Source organism: Quercus lobata, chromosome 5, assembly GCF_001633185.2.
Source record: "Quercus lobata isolate SW786 chromosome 5, ValleyOak3.0 Primary Assembly, whole genome shotgun sequence".
In the NCBI taxonomy this organism is placed as follows: Eukaryota; Viridiplantae; Streptophyta; class Magnoliopsida; order Fagales; family Fagaceae; genus Quercus; species Quercus lobata.
The window spans coordinates 144,862-164,382 of NC_044908.1; the positions used below are offsets into that span (position 1 = coordinate 144,862).

The window sequence follows — 19,521 nt, forward strand, 5'->3', positions numbered from 1 at the left end:
TCCTCACATGTGTGAGTCTCAGCCTCTCTATGAGTTTTAAGACCTCTTGGTGAGCCATGAACAAGTCCTACTCGCTCCCCCTTTACTAGTGCATCATTAATGGTCATCCACGTGTCAACCCATAAGTCTTTTATATATAGGAACCTTGCACCTCATCGTTATCTAGCACTATTTGACAATACTCTTTTGTTGGGAATTTTTTTTTCAAGATTGTTTGTGTGGGTTTTCTGGGTTTGTTGTGTATATCGTCCCTACTCTAACTATGAAAGGAACTCGTTCCTGCTCCATTTGCAAAAGTAGGCTCCAAGTACACGCATCCTGTTCCCACCCCAACTATGAAACGAATCTTGATAACCTTGTCACTTGTTAAGAAGATGAATACATTGAGAAATTCCTTGAGTAAATATATCATATAGAAATATACTTAAACCAAAAGACTTAAACTTAATGGATATGAGCTCAAGCTTAACTATGTCATATCAATGCATATACCCAACACATTTCACATTTACTTGTTTTCAAAATACAATTTCAGATAAATGTTAAACAAAAATGCATAAATTACAACTTTTGTTCCTGCGCTCTTATATTGCGTTTCATATTGTCCCCAAAGTTGTAATTTAACCCAACGAAAATTGACCGATTAAAATATTCGGTAGCATATAGGCGTTGACTTGTCGTCTTTTGATGCATCTTTCCTGCGAAATTTCTCTCGTGGGACATGGATTAAGATTGCCTTTGATATGGTACAAGTGTTTCGCTGTATATATTGCGTGTTGACGTGTCTAGAACTTGTTTTTATTTTATTTTTTATATATGAATGTCTAAAACTTGTTGGTGGTAGCAGTGTTTGTTCCGGTCGTTTGTCTATGTTTGTGGCGTGATGTTGTCAAACTTTTGTACTGAGTTTACACAAAAAAATAATAATAATAATAAAAATAAAAATAAAAGAAGAAGAAGAGAAAGAGAAAGAAAGAAAAAAAAAAAGGCTTAGACTTTCGTTAGTTATTGTGTTGTACACTAGTCGTGTTGTTTCCCAACAAAGCTATAGAGCATTCTCCCTTCCCACCTTGAGTGCCTCTAGCAAATTTCTACTGCTTGTGTTGCTTTCCCCTTATATCTTTCTCCCTCTGCCTCAGTCTGTCTCTGTCTCAGTCACAGCACCACACCATCCAACCCAGCTAATCTTCTTTTCCACCACGTTTGTGAGTTTCTATAAGATTTTGAGGGAGAGAAGACAAGGCGAAAATGGCCGACAGTGCTGTTACTTTCCTACTACAGTACTTGCCTCAGCTACTCATACGAGAAGCAAATTATCTGGCGGGAGTGAAGGGTCTAGTCGAGTCAGTTCTTAGACAGCTTAAGCTGATAAATGCCTTCCTCATGGACTCTGAGGGTAAAAGGAACGAGCATGAAATAGTGAAGGAGATAGTCAGACAAATCAGAGACGTTGCTCACAAGGCGGAGGACGTGATCGACTTATACGTCGACAAGGCCGCAAAGCAGAAGAGGAGGAGCAAAATGGGGAAGGCAGTCCATTTTATCAACCACAAAGCGGAGCTTCACGATATTAGAAATCAGATAGAAGGTATCAATCAAGAAATCGAAAAAATCTACAAAGATAGAGAGACGTTCAACATTATAAGAAGTGAAGAGGAAGCTAGCATGGAGGCAAGGGCAGCAAAGGAGTTGCACAATCGTAGGAGATACGTGGAGGAAGATGACGTGGTGGGGTTTGTTCACGGCTCATCCATGTTGGTGAAGCAGCTTACTGAAGGGAAACAAGAGCTTGATGTCAGTTCGATCATTGGTATGGGTGGTCTAGGAAAGACCACTCTTGCTAAGAAAGTCTATAACAATGTTAGCATCAAGAGTCACTTCAACTGCCGCGCGTGGGTATATGTATCCCAAGATTTCAAATGCAAAGAGATGCTAATTGAAATTTTTAGGTCAGCTATGCAAACATCAGAATCTAAGTTTCATCCGACGTTACTGGGGGAGCAATCGGATAGGAAACTCGAAGAGTACAGTGAGAAAGAATTGAAAGACAATTTGGAGAGTTACTTGCGAGGGAAGAAGTACCTAATAGTTATGGACGACGTATGGAATGAAGAAGTCTGGGATGAGGTAAAAACTGCTTTCCCTGATAACGTGAATGGAAGCAGAATATTGATCACAAGCCGTGAAAAAGAAGTGGCTTCATGTGCAAGACGTGGTACTCTTCCGTACCATCTCCCATTTCTTAATGGGGAGGAAAGTTGGGAACTCTTGAGAAAGAAGGTTTTCCGAGGAGAAGAATGTCCTCCTGAGCTTGTAAATCTTGGGAAACAAATTGCAGAAAGTTGTGATGGCTTACCACTTTCTATTGTGGTAATGGGTGGTCTTTTGGCAAACAAAGACAGGAGAACGCAAACATGGGAGAAATATAATCGTGACCCAAATCGGTATCTTACTGATGATAAAAAAAAATGCAAAGACATACTGGCCTTAAGCTACACCCACCTCCCTCGATACTTGAAACCATGCTTTTTGTATTTTGGAGTATACCCGGAAGACTATGAGATCCCTGTAAGGCAACTGATCCAACTGTGGATAGCTGAGGGATTCATAGAGGTCACAAGAAATAGTACCTTGGAGGATGTCGCTGAAGACTACTTGGAGAATCTCATTGATCGAAGCTTGATACAGGTAGCTAGCAGGAGGACAGATGGAGGTGTAAAGACATGTCGTATCCATGATCTTCTGCGAGACCTTTGCATATCTGAGAGCAAAGAAGATAAGTTTTTTTGGTTCATATGGAATCTATGGATGTTAAACCTTTCACCACCGACAATACCCGCAGGCTTTCCATCCTGGGTAGCACTCCTCTAAGCTTTTCTTCAAATTCCTCTGATCCTTCTATCCGTTCTTTGTTGTTCTTTCACCAAGATTCCTTTAAAAAAGAGCATTGGAAATGGGTCCGTAAAAACTTTAAGTTGATTCGGGTGCTTAATATCGGGCGTGCAGTTCTCTACTCCATTCCCAATAATGTAGAAAAATTCTTTCATTTGAAGTACTTAAGGTTAGAAATTGAAGCATCAGACGTTATTCCGGATTGTATTTGTAACCTTCCAAGTCTGGAGACACTGGATGCTAGGCGTTGTACACAGAAATTCCTACCAACTGAGATATGGAAGCTACAACGTTTGAGGATTTTGTATCTGTTGGGGCCTGTGACTATTCCTGCCCCTGTCGACACAGACGTTGAAGCTCTGAGGTGCCTCCAAGTCCTTTCGACTATAGTAGTTGACGCACAAACGGCGTCTTTCATTATTCAGGGCAAGTTTCCTAATTTAAGGAAATTAGGAATATGCTATACGTTACGGAATGCCGCGAAGGTGAGACCACAGGAAGCCTTGGCAAGCCTACATCATTTACGTCATCTTGAAAATTTAAAAATTCTACTGTGTAGAGAGCTTCCTGCAAGTCCGGATTCATTTCCATTAACAATCACAAAGATTACCTTAGTAGATGCAGACCTAAACGTCCTGATAGTGTTGGGAAACCTTCCCAAACTTAGGATACTGAAACTAGAAGATACATGTGAAAATAATAACCAAAGCCTCCGCCTCATTGCAGGTTCGTTTCCTAAGCTTGAAGTCCTTAAATTGGATCATTTGTCCATAAAGGAATGGAAACTGGGGAGAGGTGCAATGCCAAGCCTCAGGCATTTGGTTATCAAAAAATGCAGATGGTTGACCATACTCCCTCAGCAGGAGCTTTGTGGTATGACTTCGTTGCGAGATGTGGAGGTGTTATGGACCACCTTCAAATTGACAGGGATGCTTCAAGAATTGCAGAAGAATATTGAATTTAAGCTACAAATCTATCCTCCTACAAATGATCACTACTATCGTGAAGATTTGCCAAATTGGCACTCCTGGTGACTTTATATCGGTATATCTTCAACCTTTTGTTTCTAATTTTACATAAATTGTCTAAGGCTCATTTTTGCCGTCAGTAAAATGATATTCTAGTTTCTTGTTGCACCAAATCTCAATGACTGACAATTTTTGTATTGATCAGCATTTTTAGTCATACCAAAGTTCCAAAACTTTTTTGAAAAATATTTTACATGGACACAAACAGTGGCCTAAAATATGGATCTTATTTTTGGTGCCTAAAAAATATAGACACATTTATCTTTTCTTAGATTCTTATTATTATTATTTTTTTTGATGAACGATTCTTATTTCTTTGATGACAGAGAACTTTGAAGGAAAGATGATGGTTGCTGTCATGAGGTTTGCCTTTCAATTGCTGTTATGAAGTTCATGGAATAGCTGCCCCTTGGGCCATGGTTTTGGTGGGGGAAGAGATGCTCCTTGGTTCCTGGTCAGCTGGTGCCGTTTCTTATAATGGATTTAATGCTTTGGTTTGATTTAATACTCATGAAAAATAAATTCATTTAACTTGCATTTTGCTTTTTCTAGTGATGTGTAATATCTTTCATAATTGGAGATCTGCAGTGTAGCAGACAGTTTAAATAAAATGTTGGTTTTTGCTTGCTTTTCTTAAATATGCATAGCTTTTATTATATATATATATATATATATATATATTTTTTTTTTTTTTGAGAATGTACCAGTGTGATTTTATTAATGGAAATCAACTACGTTTGATTCTGATTGTAAAATAAAAACAAATTGTGGTGGGACATCTTCCATCCACACTAGAAAATCTGGTATGCATAGGGCATATTTAGCCAAACGAAACTATAAGCTACATTATTGCCATTTCTCTTAGTGTAAGAATACAAAAACCTTAGAAAATTTCTTGCAAACACCTTCACATCCTCTACCAACAGACCCAGCAGGGCTAATGAGTGCACCTCCGACTTCAAAGCCTGAATCAGTCGAAGAGAGTCACCTTCCACAATAGCACTTCTGGACCCCAGTTCATGTGCAAAGGAGAGAGCTTTCATTGCTGCCAATGCTTCAATCTTGTCGGGCTTGTAAGCCTGGGGAATTTTTTTTTTTGAGCAAGAGGCCAAAACAAAGCCATTATTATCCCTAATCACCACTCCAACGCCTGACATGTTAGTGTCTTTGAATACGACACCATTGAAGTTTATCTTGACAAATCCCAGTGGCAGAGTCCTCCACCTATTTCCACCATTTCCGCTACTCATCTGCATTTCAGTCACCTGCAAATTGGATTGGTACTTTGTCAACATTGTTTTTGATTGTTCAACTACCTTATGAAGCGCTTGGGCTTGTAGCTACAGCCTGACTCTGTTCTGTTGGTTCCAAATATTCCAAGCCGTAAAAGCAAATAACTCTAATAACTTTCCTTCCCCCATCATCCACGACAACAACTCCTTCCCACCCATAAACTCGATATCATTCTTGGAATTCCAGACTTCCTGATTAGCCCACACTACATCCAATTCCGAGCATGACCACAAGGCGTGCACTGAGCCTTCAACAACGGTTTTACACCTTTCATAGATTGGGTCAGAGATGATTGTTCATCGCACAAGCGCCTGTTTTATTGGCAAGCCATTACAACATGCTCGCCAAATAAAGTTTTTTTTTTTTTTTTACTTTTGGTGGTGATCTCATATTCCATATTCCTTTCCATACGTGCTTGTCTCAGATTGGAGGGACTTGCGCATTTGCTAGCATCTCCGATTCCTCTTTAAGAATGCTGTAACCAAACCTGCAAGTGTACTCTCCAGTGCTGGTATATGGCCAATATAAATTGTCCTCTACTGCATTTCGGCTAAGGGGAATTTTCTTGATCAACTCAGCGTCCTCTGTCACAAATAGCCCATCCACCAACTCCTCATTCCATTGTGTCGTGATTGGATCAAATAGGGTGTCCACTGTATGATTTTCGAAGCTCTCCATGGGACAATTTGGCTGCTATGGTGGGTGCTTTCTTGGCAGCCAGCATTGCTGCCAAATATTAACATTTTCTTCATTGTTGTATTTGGGAAAAAGCGTGCTTTGAACACTTTTTAGAAGAGTGATGTTTTATTGTGCAAGAGCCGCTAAGCTTGCTTTGCTGAAAAAAAATCATTAAACATGGCAAGATCTCTAAAACCCATACCTCCAATAGTTTTTGATTTTTTCATTTCCTCCCATTTAACCTAATGAATTTTCCTGTGCTCACCTCTCTGTCCCCACCAAAACCTCTTGATTAAAGCTTCAACCTCATTGCACAAACCCAATGGTAATTTGAAGCATCCCATTGTGTAAGTTGGGATGACTTGTATGACTGACTTTAAGAGCACTTCCCTTTTAGCTTGAGAAAGTAATTAACCTTCCCAACCTTGAAGTTTTCACCACACTCTCTCCTTTATGTAGTTGAAGTTTTCTATTTTTCCCTTGCCAACAAAAGAAGGAAGCCCAAGATATTTTTCATATTGCATAATTTCTGGAATTCCCAAAGCCACCTTAATGCCATGCTTCACTTTGGCCAGCATGGATTTGCAAGAGGTTTTACTCTTGCTTACTTTTTGTCCCGAGGCTTCCTCATACATGTTTAGTATATCCAACACCTTTTCACATTCTTTCATGGTTGCCCTGCAAAAGAGAAGATTATCATCTACAAAAAACAAATGCGTTAGTTTTGGGCCTCTCCTACAAAAGGAGAAACCATGAATATCTCCTTGTAATTCAGCCTTTTTGATTAAACCATTTAGTCCTTCGGTACAAAGTAGGAAAAGAAAAGGGGAAAACGGGTCTCCCTACCTAATCCCCCTTGTAGGATAAATCATACCACATGGCTCTCCATTTACAAAACAGAATATGAGACTCTTTTCACACACCCCATTACAAGATTTATCCACCGCTCATTGAAACCCATTTTCCTCATAATCGCTTCCAAAAAAATACCACTCCACCTGGTTATACTCTTTACTCATATCTAATTTTAGTGCCATATATCCATAAGTACCCATCTTATAATTTTGTATGCTATGTAGGGTCTCAAAAGCCACCAAAATGTTATCTGAAATTAATCTATCCTTAGTAAAGGCTGATTAATGTTCTGTGATAATGGAGGGGAGTAATTTTTTCGGGCGATTGGCAAGGACTTTAGAGTATATTTTGTAAAGCACATTACAAAGGCTGATGGGTTAAAATTGGTGTGCATATTTAGGATAATTTATTTTTGGAATAAGTGTGATAAAAGTATGGTTTAAGGGTTTTGGTATGGTACCTGTGTTCAACCATGACAAGATGGATGTTGTGACATCGTGATTTACTATGCTCCAAAAATGTTGATAAAAGAGTAGAGGCATACCATCCGGTCCTGGTGCTTTGAGGGGTGCCATTTGTTGTAGAACACTAGCTACTTCACTTGCCTTAAACTCTCGGCAAAGGCTTCCATTCATCTCCTCATTGATAATTGTTGGCACACAATCTAACACACTTGTGGGACACTACCCTCGGTAGAGGCAAAGAGTGTCTTGTAGTAGTTCACCATGACCTCACCTATCTCCTCTTGTTTAGTACTCCATATCCCATCCTCATCTCTGAAAGTTCAAATAGTGTATAAAACATCCTTGAACGTCACTACAAAAAAGATTGTTATTAGCGATGGCCAAAGTTCGTCGCAACAACACAAAAAACCGTCGTAGATTAGTATTGCCAACGGTAAAAAGCCGTCAACGGCCGTCGGAAAAAGCCTTGTCAGTAATACTATATTACCGACGAGACTGTTGCTAACACTGATTTTCGACAGCACAACTCCGTCGTAAGTAATTGATAATTGCCGTCGTAGATTCAACTTCATACGAGGAAGTTGGACGACCAAATACCTTTTGTGATGACCTTTGGCCATCGTTAATCCATAGTTTCAACGACAAAATGCCGTCATAGTAATTTCATTTGTCATCGACAATATAACTTTATATGAGGAAGTCGTATGACCAAATACTTTCTACGACGAACTAAGGCCGTTGTTAATACCTTTTTTTGATGAATAAAAGCCGTCGTAAATACTTGATTTGTCGTCGACAATGTAACTTCATACGAGGAAGTCAAACAACCAAATACTTTCTACGACAAACTAAGGCCGTTGTTAATGTCCTTGTTTTGACGAATAAAAGCTGTCATAAGTACTTGGTTTGTCGTCGAAAATAACTTTTGTGATGAACTATAGTCGTCGTTAATGTAGTTTTTGAACAACTAAAAGCCACCGTAAAATAATTGGTCTTTCGTCAACAATACATTATCAATGTGACCATTTACCTTTTTCAATGAACTTTGACCGTTATTGAAACCTATTCACCACATCAGTAATACATTATTTGCAACAAAATAACTCTGTCAATAATAAAAGAGAAATCATTTCTAATATTTTAATTGCGAAGAAACATAAATCTCCCAAAAGTTTTTCAATTCAAATAACAAGCACAAATCCATAATTGTCCAAATCTAGAAAGTGCATAATGCAATAAAAAAAAATATTAAAACGTCTATAAAATAGAATAAAAAATATTAATTAAAACGTCTACATGAAAGCTATAATATCCTTCACTAAACTTGAAAACATAAATATTGGAAGATCAATCATCATCTGAGTCAGTATTCTCCTTCTGAGAGCCATCTTAGTCATCTTCCTCCTCAGAGTCATCTTCTGTGTTTTCATCCACATTTTGATTTCCTTCACCAGCATTGGTCTGTAGTATTTTGATCTCCTTCTACAATTTCATTTATTTGAATGTGCAACTTGTGATTGACTACCACTATCACCTTTATCAAAAAAACACCAACCATTCATTCAAATATATTTTTTTAATCAAAAAAAATTTCAGCCATTCATTCATTAGCTTTTTGGCTCAACACCCAACCATCCACTATTACTATATATCTATTCAGTGGATTCATGAACCAGAACATGCAGTATAATTTAAAACTGTGCAAAAAACTAAAGTGCAGACAAAGAGAGTGAGATAGAGTAGGTGATACCAGTGGCTTAGCAAGATGATTGGATTCTGGCAAGTATGAAGAACGATGGTGTAGAGACAAGCAAAGATACTGACGGCGCAAGAGAGTAATAAGACAGAGTTGTGTTTTTTTTTTTTTTTTTTTTTTTTTTTTTTTTTTTTTTTTTTTTTTCTAATTTTTGGTTTTTGCATTGGGAATTAGGGATTTGTAGAGGAAGACAGATTTGGGCTTTTTTTGTTTTGTTTTGTAATTAGGGATATGTTTACCTGAAAGAAATTTCCTATATTTTTGGGCTTTTTAAAATTTTATTTTTTGTTGAGAAGATGGGTTTGTTAACATTATTGAACCAACTTTATTTTATTTTTTGAATTTTTTTCAACAAATTTATAAGAGTCAATTATAAAATTTTAAAGTATAAATTAAAAAAAAATTTGGATGATTTGAATTTTAAATTTTTAGCTGCCAAATTCTAAAATTTGAGAAGGGTGGGAGTAGGAGGGAGGGGGTGGCGGTAAAGAAAATTTTAACCTACGTTGCAATTTTATTCCATCTCAAATAGGAAGCTTCAAAAGTTAGTGAAATATAACCTCAATATTGTGTAGGTAGATTTTTTTGTAAGAAAATATAACCTCAATATTTAAAAAATAAAAAAATAATTTTGTGTATTTTATTTGGCAAAACCTCCCAAGGGAAAAAACATTTTTCACTTGAAATCTCATTAACAATATTTTTTTAATTAATATTAAAAATGTTGTATACTAACTTGCTCTCAATTTTCAAAAATTATCTTATTACTGATTTAAAATTTTAATTAAAGTTTTCTCAAAAAAAATTAATTAAAGAGTATTTAAAAAATTCTTCCAATCCAATTAATGGTTAGATTTTGGATTTGGACTTTAACGAAGTTTCATAAGATTTGATTACTCTGTTCTCACAATCTAACTGTCTGATTGTCACTGTCATTTACAAAATCAAATATTTCACCACATTCTACCAATCCAACGGTCAAAGATATAAACTTGAATTTAAACTACAAAAACTTGAATTTAAAAAATTGATTGATGACATGACAAATAATACTTGATCACCTTGAAATTTTATAAGCACGAAAAATATATAAAGATAATGTAATCTAACGTTAGATTTGTCAAAATTCACATCGAATTAAGAAATATAGAATTGGGTTCAAGTTACACGTGTTGTAACTCTAAAAAATGTTACATCACCCAATAACTTATAATTGAATTAATATTTTGAAAATCCAACCATTGGATTACATGTTCTATATGTTCTTAACATGCATGCCAATTTTCATGCCAATCGGATGTAATTTACCATTTGATCTATGAACTCATCTTTTATGGATTATTTTAAACTACTAAAACTTGAATCTAGACAATTGATTGATGATATGACTATTAATATTTGATCACTTTGAAATTTTGTAAGCATGAAAAATATATAAAGATAATGTAATCTAACGGTAGATTTGTCTAAATTCACATCTAATTAAGAAATATAGGGTTGGGTTCGAGTTACACCTAACATGACTCTAAAAAATGTTACACCACCTAATAACTTATTATTGAATTTATATTTTGAAAATCCAACCGTTACATTACATTTTCTATATGGTCTTAATATGCATTCCAATTTTCCTGCCAATCAGATGTAATTTACCATTTGATATATAAACTCATCTTTTATGCATTATTTTAAACTACTAAAACTTGAATCTAGACAATTGATTGGCGACATGACTATTGATCTTTAATCACCTTGAAATTTTGTAAGTATGAAAAATATATGAAAATAATGTGCTATAACAGTAGATTTGTCAAAATTCACATCAAATTAAGAAATACATGTTTGGGTTCAAATTACACCTGACGTAATTCTAACAAATGTTACACCATCCAATAACTTTTTTTTGAATTCATATTTTGAAAATCCAACCGTTGGATTACATTTTCTATATGGTCTTAACATGCATTCCAATTTTCCTGCCAATCAGATGTAATTTACCATTTGATATATAAACTCATCTTTTATGCATTATTTTAAACTACTAAAACTTGAATCTAGACAGTTGATTGGTGACATGACTATTGATCTTTAATCACCTTGAAATTTTGTAAGCATGAAAAATATATGAAAATAATGTGATCTAACAGTAGATTTTTCAAAATTCACATCGAATTAAGAAATATATGTTTGGGTTCAAATTACACCTGACGTAATTCTAACAAATGTTACACCATCCAATAACTTTTTTTTGAATTCATATTTTGAAAATCCAACCGTTGGATTACATTTTCTATATGGTCTTAACATGCATTCCAATTTTCCTGCCAATCAGATGTAATTTACCATTTGATATATAAACTCATCTTTTATGCATTATTTTAAACTACAAAAACTTGAATTTAAATAATTATGCGTTTCTTTTTTTTTTCTTTTGAATTTTAGAATAATTTTTATCTCAAAAACAATTAATATTTTAATGATTTTTTGCGAAGGTCAATCATAGCCCTCACAAATAATTTAGTATTAGTAAGGGCATATTTTTAACCCACACAAAAAATATAGTTTTAAAAACCGGACCGGACCGGCCGGTCCGACCGGTTCAACCGGGAACCGGCCATCAATCCGGTTCGGTTATATTAAAAAACCGAAAATAATGAAAAAACCGCGAAACAGTAAAAACCGGCCGGTTCAACCGGAAAACCGGGAACCGGCGCGGTTAAACCGGTTCCTGACCGGTTACTTATTTTTTTTGTCTTTTCCCAGCTTAAAACGACGTAGTTTTGTTGTTTTAGCCTAAAACAACAAAGCTACGTCGTTTTAGGCTGGAATCCTAATTCCTAACCCTAAAGCTCACTGCCTCACTCTCATTTTGCGTTTGTCATTTTCATTTTTCAGACTCAGACTCTCAAATCTCAACATCTCCGCCTCACCCAAGCTCACAGCCTCTCTTCCTCACCGCTCACAGCCTCTCTGCCTCGCCGCTCAGACCTCGCCCTCTCCGCCTCACTCTCTCCGTCTCACTGCCTCGCCAGTCGCCGCTCGCCCTCTCCGCCTCACTGCCTCTGTACCTCGCCCTCTCCGCCTCACACTCTGCCTCGCCTTCTCTGCCTCGCCCTCTCCGCCTCACACTCTGTCTCTTCCTCTCTGCCTCGCCCTCTCCGCCTCAAACATTTTTCTTCCTCTCCGCCTCACTCAAGCTCACGGGTTTGAAGTATTGGGTTTTTTTTTTTCTTTTTGGGTTTTTTCCTTCTCATCCTTACGGGTTCTCGGTCTCGCCCTCTAAAGTGCTCTGCTCTCTGCTTCTCGGCTTCATCAGGTAAGCTAACATTCTTTTCTTTTGATTTTATTACTTGATTAATTGATTTTGATTTCTTGATTTTGATAATTTTCTTTTCTCGGTTCTGTTTTTTTTTTTTTTTTTTTTTTTTCATTTCTCTCGGTCATCTCAGGTTCTCCATTTCCTTGACTTCACTGGGTAAGTGTAACGATCTTTCAATTATTACTTGATTTTTTGATTACTTGATTTTGATTTTGATTTTGATAATTTTTTTCTCGGTTTTTTTTTTTTTTTTTTTTTCTTTTTTTTTTTTTTTTTTTTTTTTTTTCATTTCTCTCAGCTTCATCTCAGATTCTCCATTCATGTTCTCGGCTTCATCTTAGGTTCTCCGTTCTGTGACTTCACTGGTAAGTGGTTACTTTTATCTGTCAATTATTAGTTTACAGAGATTTTACAGAGTATGTTGTGGATTTGATTTTTATACGTTATTATTTGTGAAATATAAATTACGGAGTATTTTACAGAGTGTGTTGTGGATTTTGTGAATGATCAATGATGTGGATTTGATTTACAGAGAATTATTGTTTGTGAAATATTGTTTACAGTGTATTTGTATTTTACTGAGTATGTTGTCTTGTGGATTTTATGTTGTGGATTTGATTTATAGCATATTATTGTTTGTGAAATATTGTTTACAGTCTGAAATTGTTGAGTGAAATGGAATCTGCCTCTGTGCCATCTAATGAACGTGCTTCTACAATTGGGTCTAATGCTAATTCTTCATCTGTGAGGGCAAAATGTGATCCTGCATGGGATCATGTAACTGAAGAGTTGAAAGACGGAAGAAGTAGTTATAGATGTATACATTGTGGGAAAACTTATAAAGGAGGGGGCATTAATCGGATGAAAAGACATCTAGCTGGAATTAAAGGTGATGTGGCTGCATGTATGGGTGTGCCTTATGATGTTAGGTTCCAAATGGTTGAGAATTTGAAGGAAATTTCAAAATCTAAAGAACAAACAAAAAAGGATCAAGAAGCATCTAATTATTCGCCATTAGAGGATTCACCAGAATTTGAAGATGTCCAAGAAATTACTCCTAGAGGTAGGGGGTTAGGTAGAGGAAATAGAAGTAGTCCTAGTAATTTTCCACAAAGATCCAATCTTGGCAAGAGAAAGGTTGGTGACATTGGTAATTACTTCGCTCCTAGGACAACACCGGGAGCTCAACCTTCTATTAAAAGTGTGCTTGCTGGCAAAGAAAAGAAGCGGAGGGTTGATATGGCTGTAGCTAGATGGATGTATGATGCTTGCATTCCAATTAATGCTGTGAATTCTAGTTATTATCAGCCTATGTTCAATGCTGTAGCTTCTTATGGTCCTGGATATAGAGGCCCAAATTATCATGCCCTTCGAGTGCCTTTGTTGAGAGAAGCAAAAAGAGAAGTTCAATTGATTGTTGATTCTCATCGTTCATATTGGGCTGATACTGGTTGTACAATAATGGCTGATGGGTGGACTGATACTAGGCATAGAACATTGATTAATTTTCTTGTCTATTGTCCTAAAGGTATTATTTTTATATGTTCTATTGATGCTTCTGACTTGGTTAAGGATGCTATTAATTTAAGCAACTTGTTTGATGAAATTGTTAATTGGGTTGGTCCTGCAAATATAGTACATTTGGTCACTGACAATGCTGCAAATTATGTAGCTGCTGGAAGAATTTTGTGTGGAAAATATAGGAATATTAGTTGGTCACCTTGTGTAGCACATTGCCTAAACCTAATTTTTAAAGAAATTGGGAAGATGGATCATGTAGCTAAACTTGCAAAGCGTGCATCCAAGATCACTGTGTTCATCTATAACCATGTGGCTTTGCAAGCTTGGTTGAGGACTAGAAAAAATTGGACGGAAATTGTGCGTCCAGGGCCAACTAGGTTTGCTACTACTTTCATTGCCTTAGGGAGTCTTAAGGAACATAAGCATGACTTACAAGCATTGGTGACTAGCAAATTTTATGTTGAATCAAAATATGCAAAAGATAAGAAAGCAAAGGCAGTGGTGAAAATCATTCTTGATAATCAATTTTGGAATGATTGTCATGTAATTGTGCATATTATGTCACCATTGATTCGTTTATTACGCATTGTTGATTCTGATGAAAAACCAGCTATGGGTTATGTATATGATGGCATGTATAGAGTAATTGATGGAATTAAAAAAATTTTCAAGGACAAAAAGAGACTATGGGAGCCTTATGTTAATATTATCAAGGATCGTTGGGATAATCAATTCTATAGAGATATTCATGCTGCTGCTTATTGGTTGAATCCTGCATTCCAATATGACACATCCACTCTTAATAAGAGGCTAGAGACACAATCTGCTGTGACAGATGTTATTGAATCAAAAGTTTCAGTTGGTCGGTTGAAGTTGGTGGAGGAATTAAGGCTATTTCGAGAGAGTGAACAAACTTTTGGAACTCAACTTGCTCAAGAATCAGCCAAGACATCTCAGCCGGGTAAGATAATGTTTACTTTAACTACTAATAAAATAAAAATATGTTTTAAAGATCATAGTTCCTTTTTATATTTTTGGGATAAGTATAGTTGTGTTTATTGATTCATTGTATTATTGTTTTGTGTTTTATATGGAACTTAGATGAGTGGTGGAAGTTGTTTGGATCTTGTGCTCCAACCTTACAAAAGTTTGCAATTCGGATCCTTAGCCAAACAGCTGCCTCTTCGGGATGTGAGCGGAATTGGAGTGCTTTTGAACAAATACATACCAAAAGAAGAAATAGATTGGAGCATCAACGACTTAATGATCTTGTATTTGTTCATTATAACTACCGATTGAAAGAAAGGTATATATTATATAGTTTCTTTGTTTCAATGTTTTTATGGGGAAATATGAATGATTCATTGATTTGGTCAAGTGGGTTCTTTGTGATTGTTAAATATAAGTGATTTGGTTACTAAACAAATTATTAATTATGTTCATCTCATGATATAGAGTCAAAAGAAAGAAGTTCAATTTTGATCCTATTGACTATGCAAGTATCGATAAAACTGAATTTTGGGTAGTGGAAGATGAGGAACCTCCATTTCTTGATCATGAGGAGATAGAAAATGCATTATATGAAGAGGGAGCCTATCCAATTGAAGAAGGGTCTTCTAGCCATGTACAAAGAGGTTAGTTTATAACAATTCTTTGCTTAGATGCATATTTTAATTAGACCATTTATTATTTATGAGAAATGATATTGTTCTTTGGTTTTGGAATTTGTATAGATATGGACAATGAAGTGATTGAGGATGATGATGATGACATTAATTTGGAATCATTTGGTGATGAAGATGATGCTCCTCCCGGATTTAGAGATAAAAATCATCCTATTCATGTTGAAGTTGAAGAAGATGAAGATGAGGATGATGATGATGATGCTAGTGGTGGAGCATTTGGTTCACATGATGATATTGATTTTAATTTTCTTCATAACAAATGAAGCTTGGGTCTTAAAAGTTAAAACTTAGTAGTTTTTTTGAAACTTTATAACTTATTTGCTATTTGGATGTAATGAACTTATTTGTTATTTTTCATTTGTCATTTGGATGTAAATGTAATGACTAATGAACTTACTGTTGTGGTATGTGTATTTTTTTATTAGAAGACAAAACTATAGATGAGTTGAGTTTGTTTGGATGTCCTACATTTTTTGTGGTCGGGGTTGGATGGTAACTTGGGTGGATTTGAAGCAAAGCAGGGAGAATGATAAGCCAAGTTACCATTTTGTATAAATTGTTGAGTTTGTTGAATAGAATATGAATGTGTATCTATTGAATAGAATAGAATATGAATGATAATCCAAGTCACCATTTTGTACAAATTGTTAACTGTTTTTCCCTCTAATTGCCTAATTAGAGGAGGATTTTTTGATGGGCTTTCAATGACTTGTTGATAAATGTTGTAAATCAATAAATGTGTGGCAGTGAACTCTTTGTAATATGCTAGTCATGAGCCTAATTATGTTTTTAGTATATTAAAAAATTATTAATTATTTATATAATTTAAATAAATATTAATTAAATTATTTATGACGTCACCGGTTCGACCATCGGTCGGACCCCGATCCGACCATAAAACCGGTAATTAGCTCATTTTTCGGTTCTTTCACCGTACCGGTTTTTAAAACCATGCAAAAAATAAACTTTTTGTGGCAATTGGATTCTAGCAAGTATGGAGAACGATGGTGTAGAGATAAGCAACTGTAAGACAGCGTTGTGTGTTTTATTTTTTCCTTTCTATTTTTTGGTTTTTGTACTGGGAATTAGGGATTTGTCGAGGAAGATAGATTTGGGCTTTTTTTTTTTTTTTTTTTTTTGGTTGAGAAGATGGGTTTGTTCAATTGTTGTACCAACTTTATTTTATTTTTTGAATTTTTTTGGACAAATTTATAAGTGTCAATTATAAAATAAAGTATAAATTAATTTTTTTTGGATGATCTGAATTTTAAATTTTTGCTGCCAATTCTAAATTTTGAGACGGGTGGGGGTAAGGAGGGATGAGTGGCAATAAAGAAAAAAAAATTTTGCTGCCAAATTTTAAGTATACATTCTTTCTTTTAAAGCAAATTAGCTATTTACGACAGTTAGCATGTTTGTCGTAAATACAAACTCAATTAGAAAAAAAAAAAAAAAAAAATTTAATTACGATGGATAAATGTTGTCACAAATGTGAAAAGTAAGGGGGGAATTTTCCCTCCAAAATATTTTACCAATTTCGATGGCTTCATGTCTGTCGCTAATACCCTTTTTTATATTTACGATGGAATCATGTTTGTCACAAATAATAACACTATAAAAAATATATATTTTGTATTTTCGATGCACAAAGGCCGTCACAAGTGTTAATAGTGCTGACGGTGTTTCTTCTGTCATCGTAAATAATACCCTCTTTTATATTTACGATGGAAGATTGTTTGTCGCAAATACTAACACCATAAAAAATATATATTTTGCATTTTCGATGTACCAAAGCCGTCACAAGTGTTAATAGTGCTGACGGTGTTTCTTCTGTCATCGTAAATAATACCCTCTTTTATATTTACGATGGAAGATTGTTTGTCGCAAATACTAACACCATAAAAAATATATATTTTGCATTTTCGATGTACCAAAGCCGTCACAAGTGTTAATAGTTCTGACGGTTTTTCTTTAGTTGTCATAAATAATACCTTACTAGCGACGAACATTTTTATGCAGTCGTAAAAAGTAAGGCGGGAACATTTCCCTCCAAAAAAAATCACATTTTCGACAAAAATAATAAGCATTTTTGATAGACTCATTTTGCCGTCACAAATGTGTTGATATTTGACAAGTCATTGTCGATGGAAGAGACTTGCCGTCGAAAAAGCTAGTTTTTACGATGGCTTTTTGTAATTGTCGAAAAAGTTTCGTCGCAAATAGCAATTTTTTTTGTAGTGCGTTTAGACCCCCAATTACAAAATAATCAATTCAAGCTTTATGACAAACAACAAATGTGCAGAAAATGAACATAAGCTATAAACAGAATTGGTAAACAATCTAAGCCAATTAAAAACACATCCACAGGAGAAAATAAAAGGCAAAGATTAAGGGAAGGAAGATGCAAACACAAGGATAACACACTATGTGTTATCGAAGAGGAAACCGAAGCCCTCGGCGTAAAACCTCTCCGCTGCCCTCCAAGCGGTAAGTAATCCACTAGAAAATGTAGTTAGGATACATGAACAACAATAGACCCTCCAAGCCTAATCTACTCAATGTACCTAAGCCCTCCAAGCTTCTTGCTCCAATGAGGTTGCGTCAAACCTATTTCTTTTCTAACTTCCCGGATTCCGCTACTTGACCATAGCATTAACCAATGTAGATTTGTTCCTTCCTAACTGCTTCCCAGAATACCAAACAACCCTCTCATAGTAATGGATATGGTGAGAAAATGTTTTGGTAAAAGACCTCTCATGGGTTTGACAATGGAGAGGAAGAGAGTTGAGGAATTCGAAAAGTCTCTTATGTAAAGATTGTGGATAAATCAATCTTGTTTCACTGTAGGGTTTCTCTCTCAAAATTCTCTCTAGAAGCTCTCTTTATTTCATGGGTATAAGGGGTATTTATATTGGGGTGAGAATAGAATGTGAAGAGTCATGTTTTTCAAAACAGGACTGGCCCGCGGCTTGACCTTGCGGCTTGACTGAGTCACGAGATCCAGCTGCGAGATAACAGAATGGCCAGTTGTCCTATTTTGTCCTGTAGTGCTCCAGCTAGCATGACGCTTCAACTTCTAGCATGCTTGGCACATGTGTTGCGTCTAGTGGCTTGCAGCCGCGAGTCACCCGCGAGACTCTATTTTCTTGCCCACTCTTGAGCATTTCAACACTCTATCTCACTCACTACCCTTACAACAATCCCACCTAAATAAAAGGGTTACTAATTGCTAAAATACAAGTAAATTTGGCACAGAATGAAGCCAACAAGATGGTTGATTAAATTCAACCTTACAATCTCTAATTCCTTCCATTGAATTTTTTCTAAATCTCTTTGTGGCATAGTAATGGAAATATTTGGTATTTCTATCCCCCTGATTTGCCTATAGTATTCTCGAACGTTGAGCCCACATTGTTGCTTCTCTATCTTGCAAAACCTCAATATCCATTTTTACCTGTCTAACTTGAAAATTATTCCCACTAAGCATAGCTGCCCTTTCTTTTTTAGCCAAAACTTTCTTCAATTGATTCAGTTGCCAAAGACATTTTTTTTCCCATCGACTCAAATCTTTCCCACACTTATCAATCTTAGTCAATATTTCTCCATCAATCCCAAAACCACTCCTACGATTCCAAGTTGAATGGACCACTTCCTCACAACTTGAGTTTGAAAGCCACAGTTGTTTGAAACAATTTTTTTTTTTACCGAATAGGTGGATTCAAACCCGAGAGTGAGATGAAGATAGGGACATGGTCAGATGAGGTGCATGTTAGATGGTACACTCATGATCCCACAAATTTCATGAACCAGCTATTTGTAACCAAGCATCTGTCAAGTCTCTTCCATATTGAAATGCCATTTTCGAAGTGCTTGCTCCAAGTATATTTTGAGCCCTTGTACCCTAAGTCCATGAACCCACATTCATTAATCACCTCCCTGAATTGCTGCATTTGATGTTGAGGCCGCCTTGCTCCCCCAACTATCTCATCTTGTTTGATAATCTCATTAAAGTCACCGTAATATAGCCACG

General features: G+C 35.9%; 3 protein-coding genes across 4 annotated transcripts; all 3 read left to right on the forward strand.

Moving 5' to 3' along the window:
• Positions 1–1,024: 1,024 nt before the first annotated feature.
• LOC115989283 (disease resistance protein RPP13-like) lies at positions 1,025–4,558 on the forward strand. Of its 2 annotated transcripts, XM_031112953.1 has the most exons (3): positions 1,025–3,377; positions 3,619–3,936; positions 4,247–4,558. In XM_031112953.1, the coding sequence occupies exon 1, from the start codon at positions 1,249–1,251 to the stop codon at positions 2,869–2,871; it is 1,623 nt and encodes a 540-aa protein (XP_030968813.1). In that variant the 5' UTR covers positions 1,025–1,248; the 3' UTR covers positions 2,872–3,377; positions 3,619–3,936; positions 4,247–4,558. The 2 variants fall into 2 exon arrangements, with proteins under 2 accessions (XP_030968813.1, XP_030968812.1); XM_031112952.1 differs by having other exon boundaries at positions 1,025–3,936.
• Positions 4,559–12,579: 8,021 nt separating this feature from the next.
• On the forward strand, positions 12,580–14,014 carry LOC115988809. Its single transcript, XM_031112423.1, has 3 exons — positions 12,580–12,650; positions 12,942–13,902; positions 13,958–14,014. The coding sequence occupies exons 2-3, from the start codon at positions 12,961–12,963 to the stop codon at positions 14,012–14,014; spliced, it is 999 nt and encodes a 332-aa protein (XP_030968283.1). The 5' UTR covers positions 12,580–12,650; positions 12,942–12,960.
• A 9-nt stretch (positions 14,015–14,023) lies between these two features.
• On the forward strand, positions 14,024–16,338 carry LOC115992831. Its single transcript, XM_031117068.1, has 4 exons — positions 14,024–14,767; positions 14,908–15,112; positions 15,262–15,440; positions 15,540–16,338. Exons 1-4 carry the CDS (start codon positions 14,053–14,055, stop codon positions 15,752–15,754), a joined length of 1,314 nt encoding a protein of 437 aa, XP_030972928.1. The 5' UTR covers positions 14,024–14,052; the 3' UTR covers positions 15,755–16,338.
• The last annotated feature ends 3,183 nt before the right edge of the window (positions 16,339–19,521 follow it).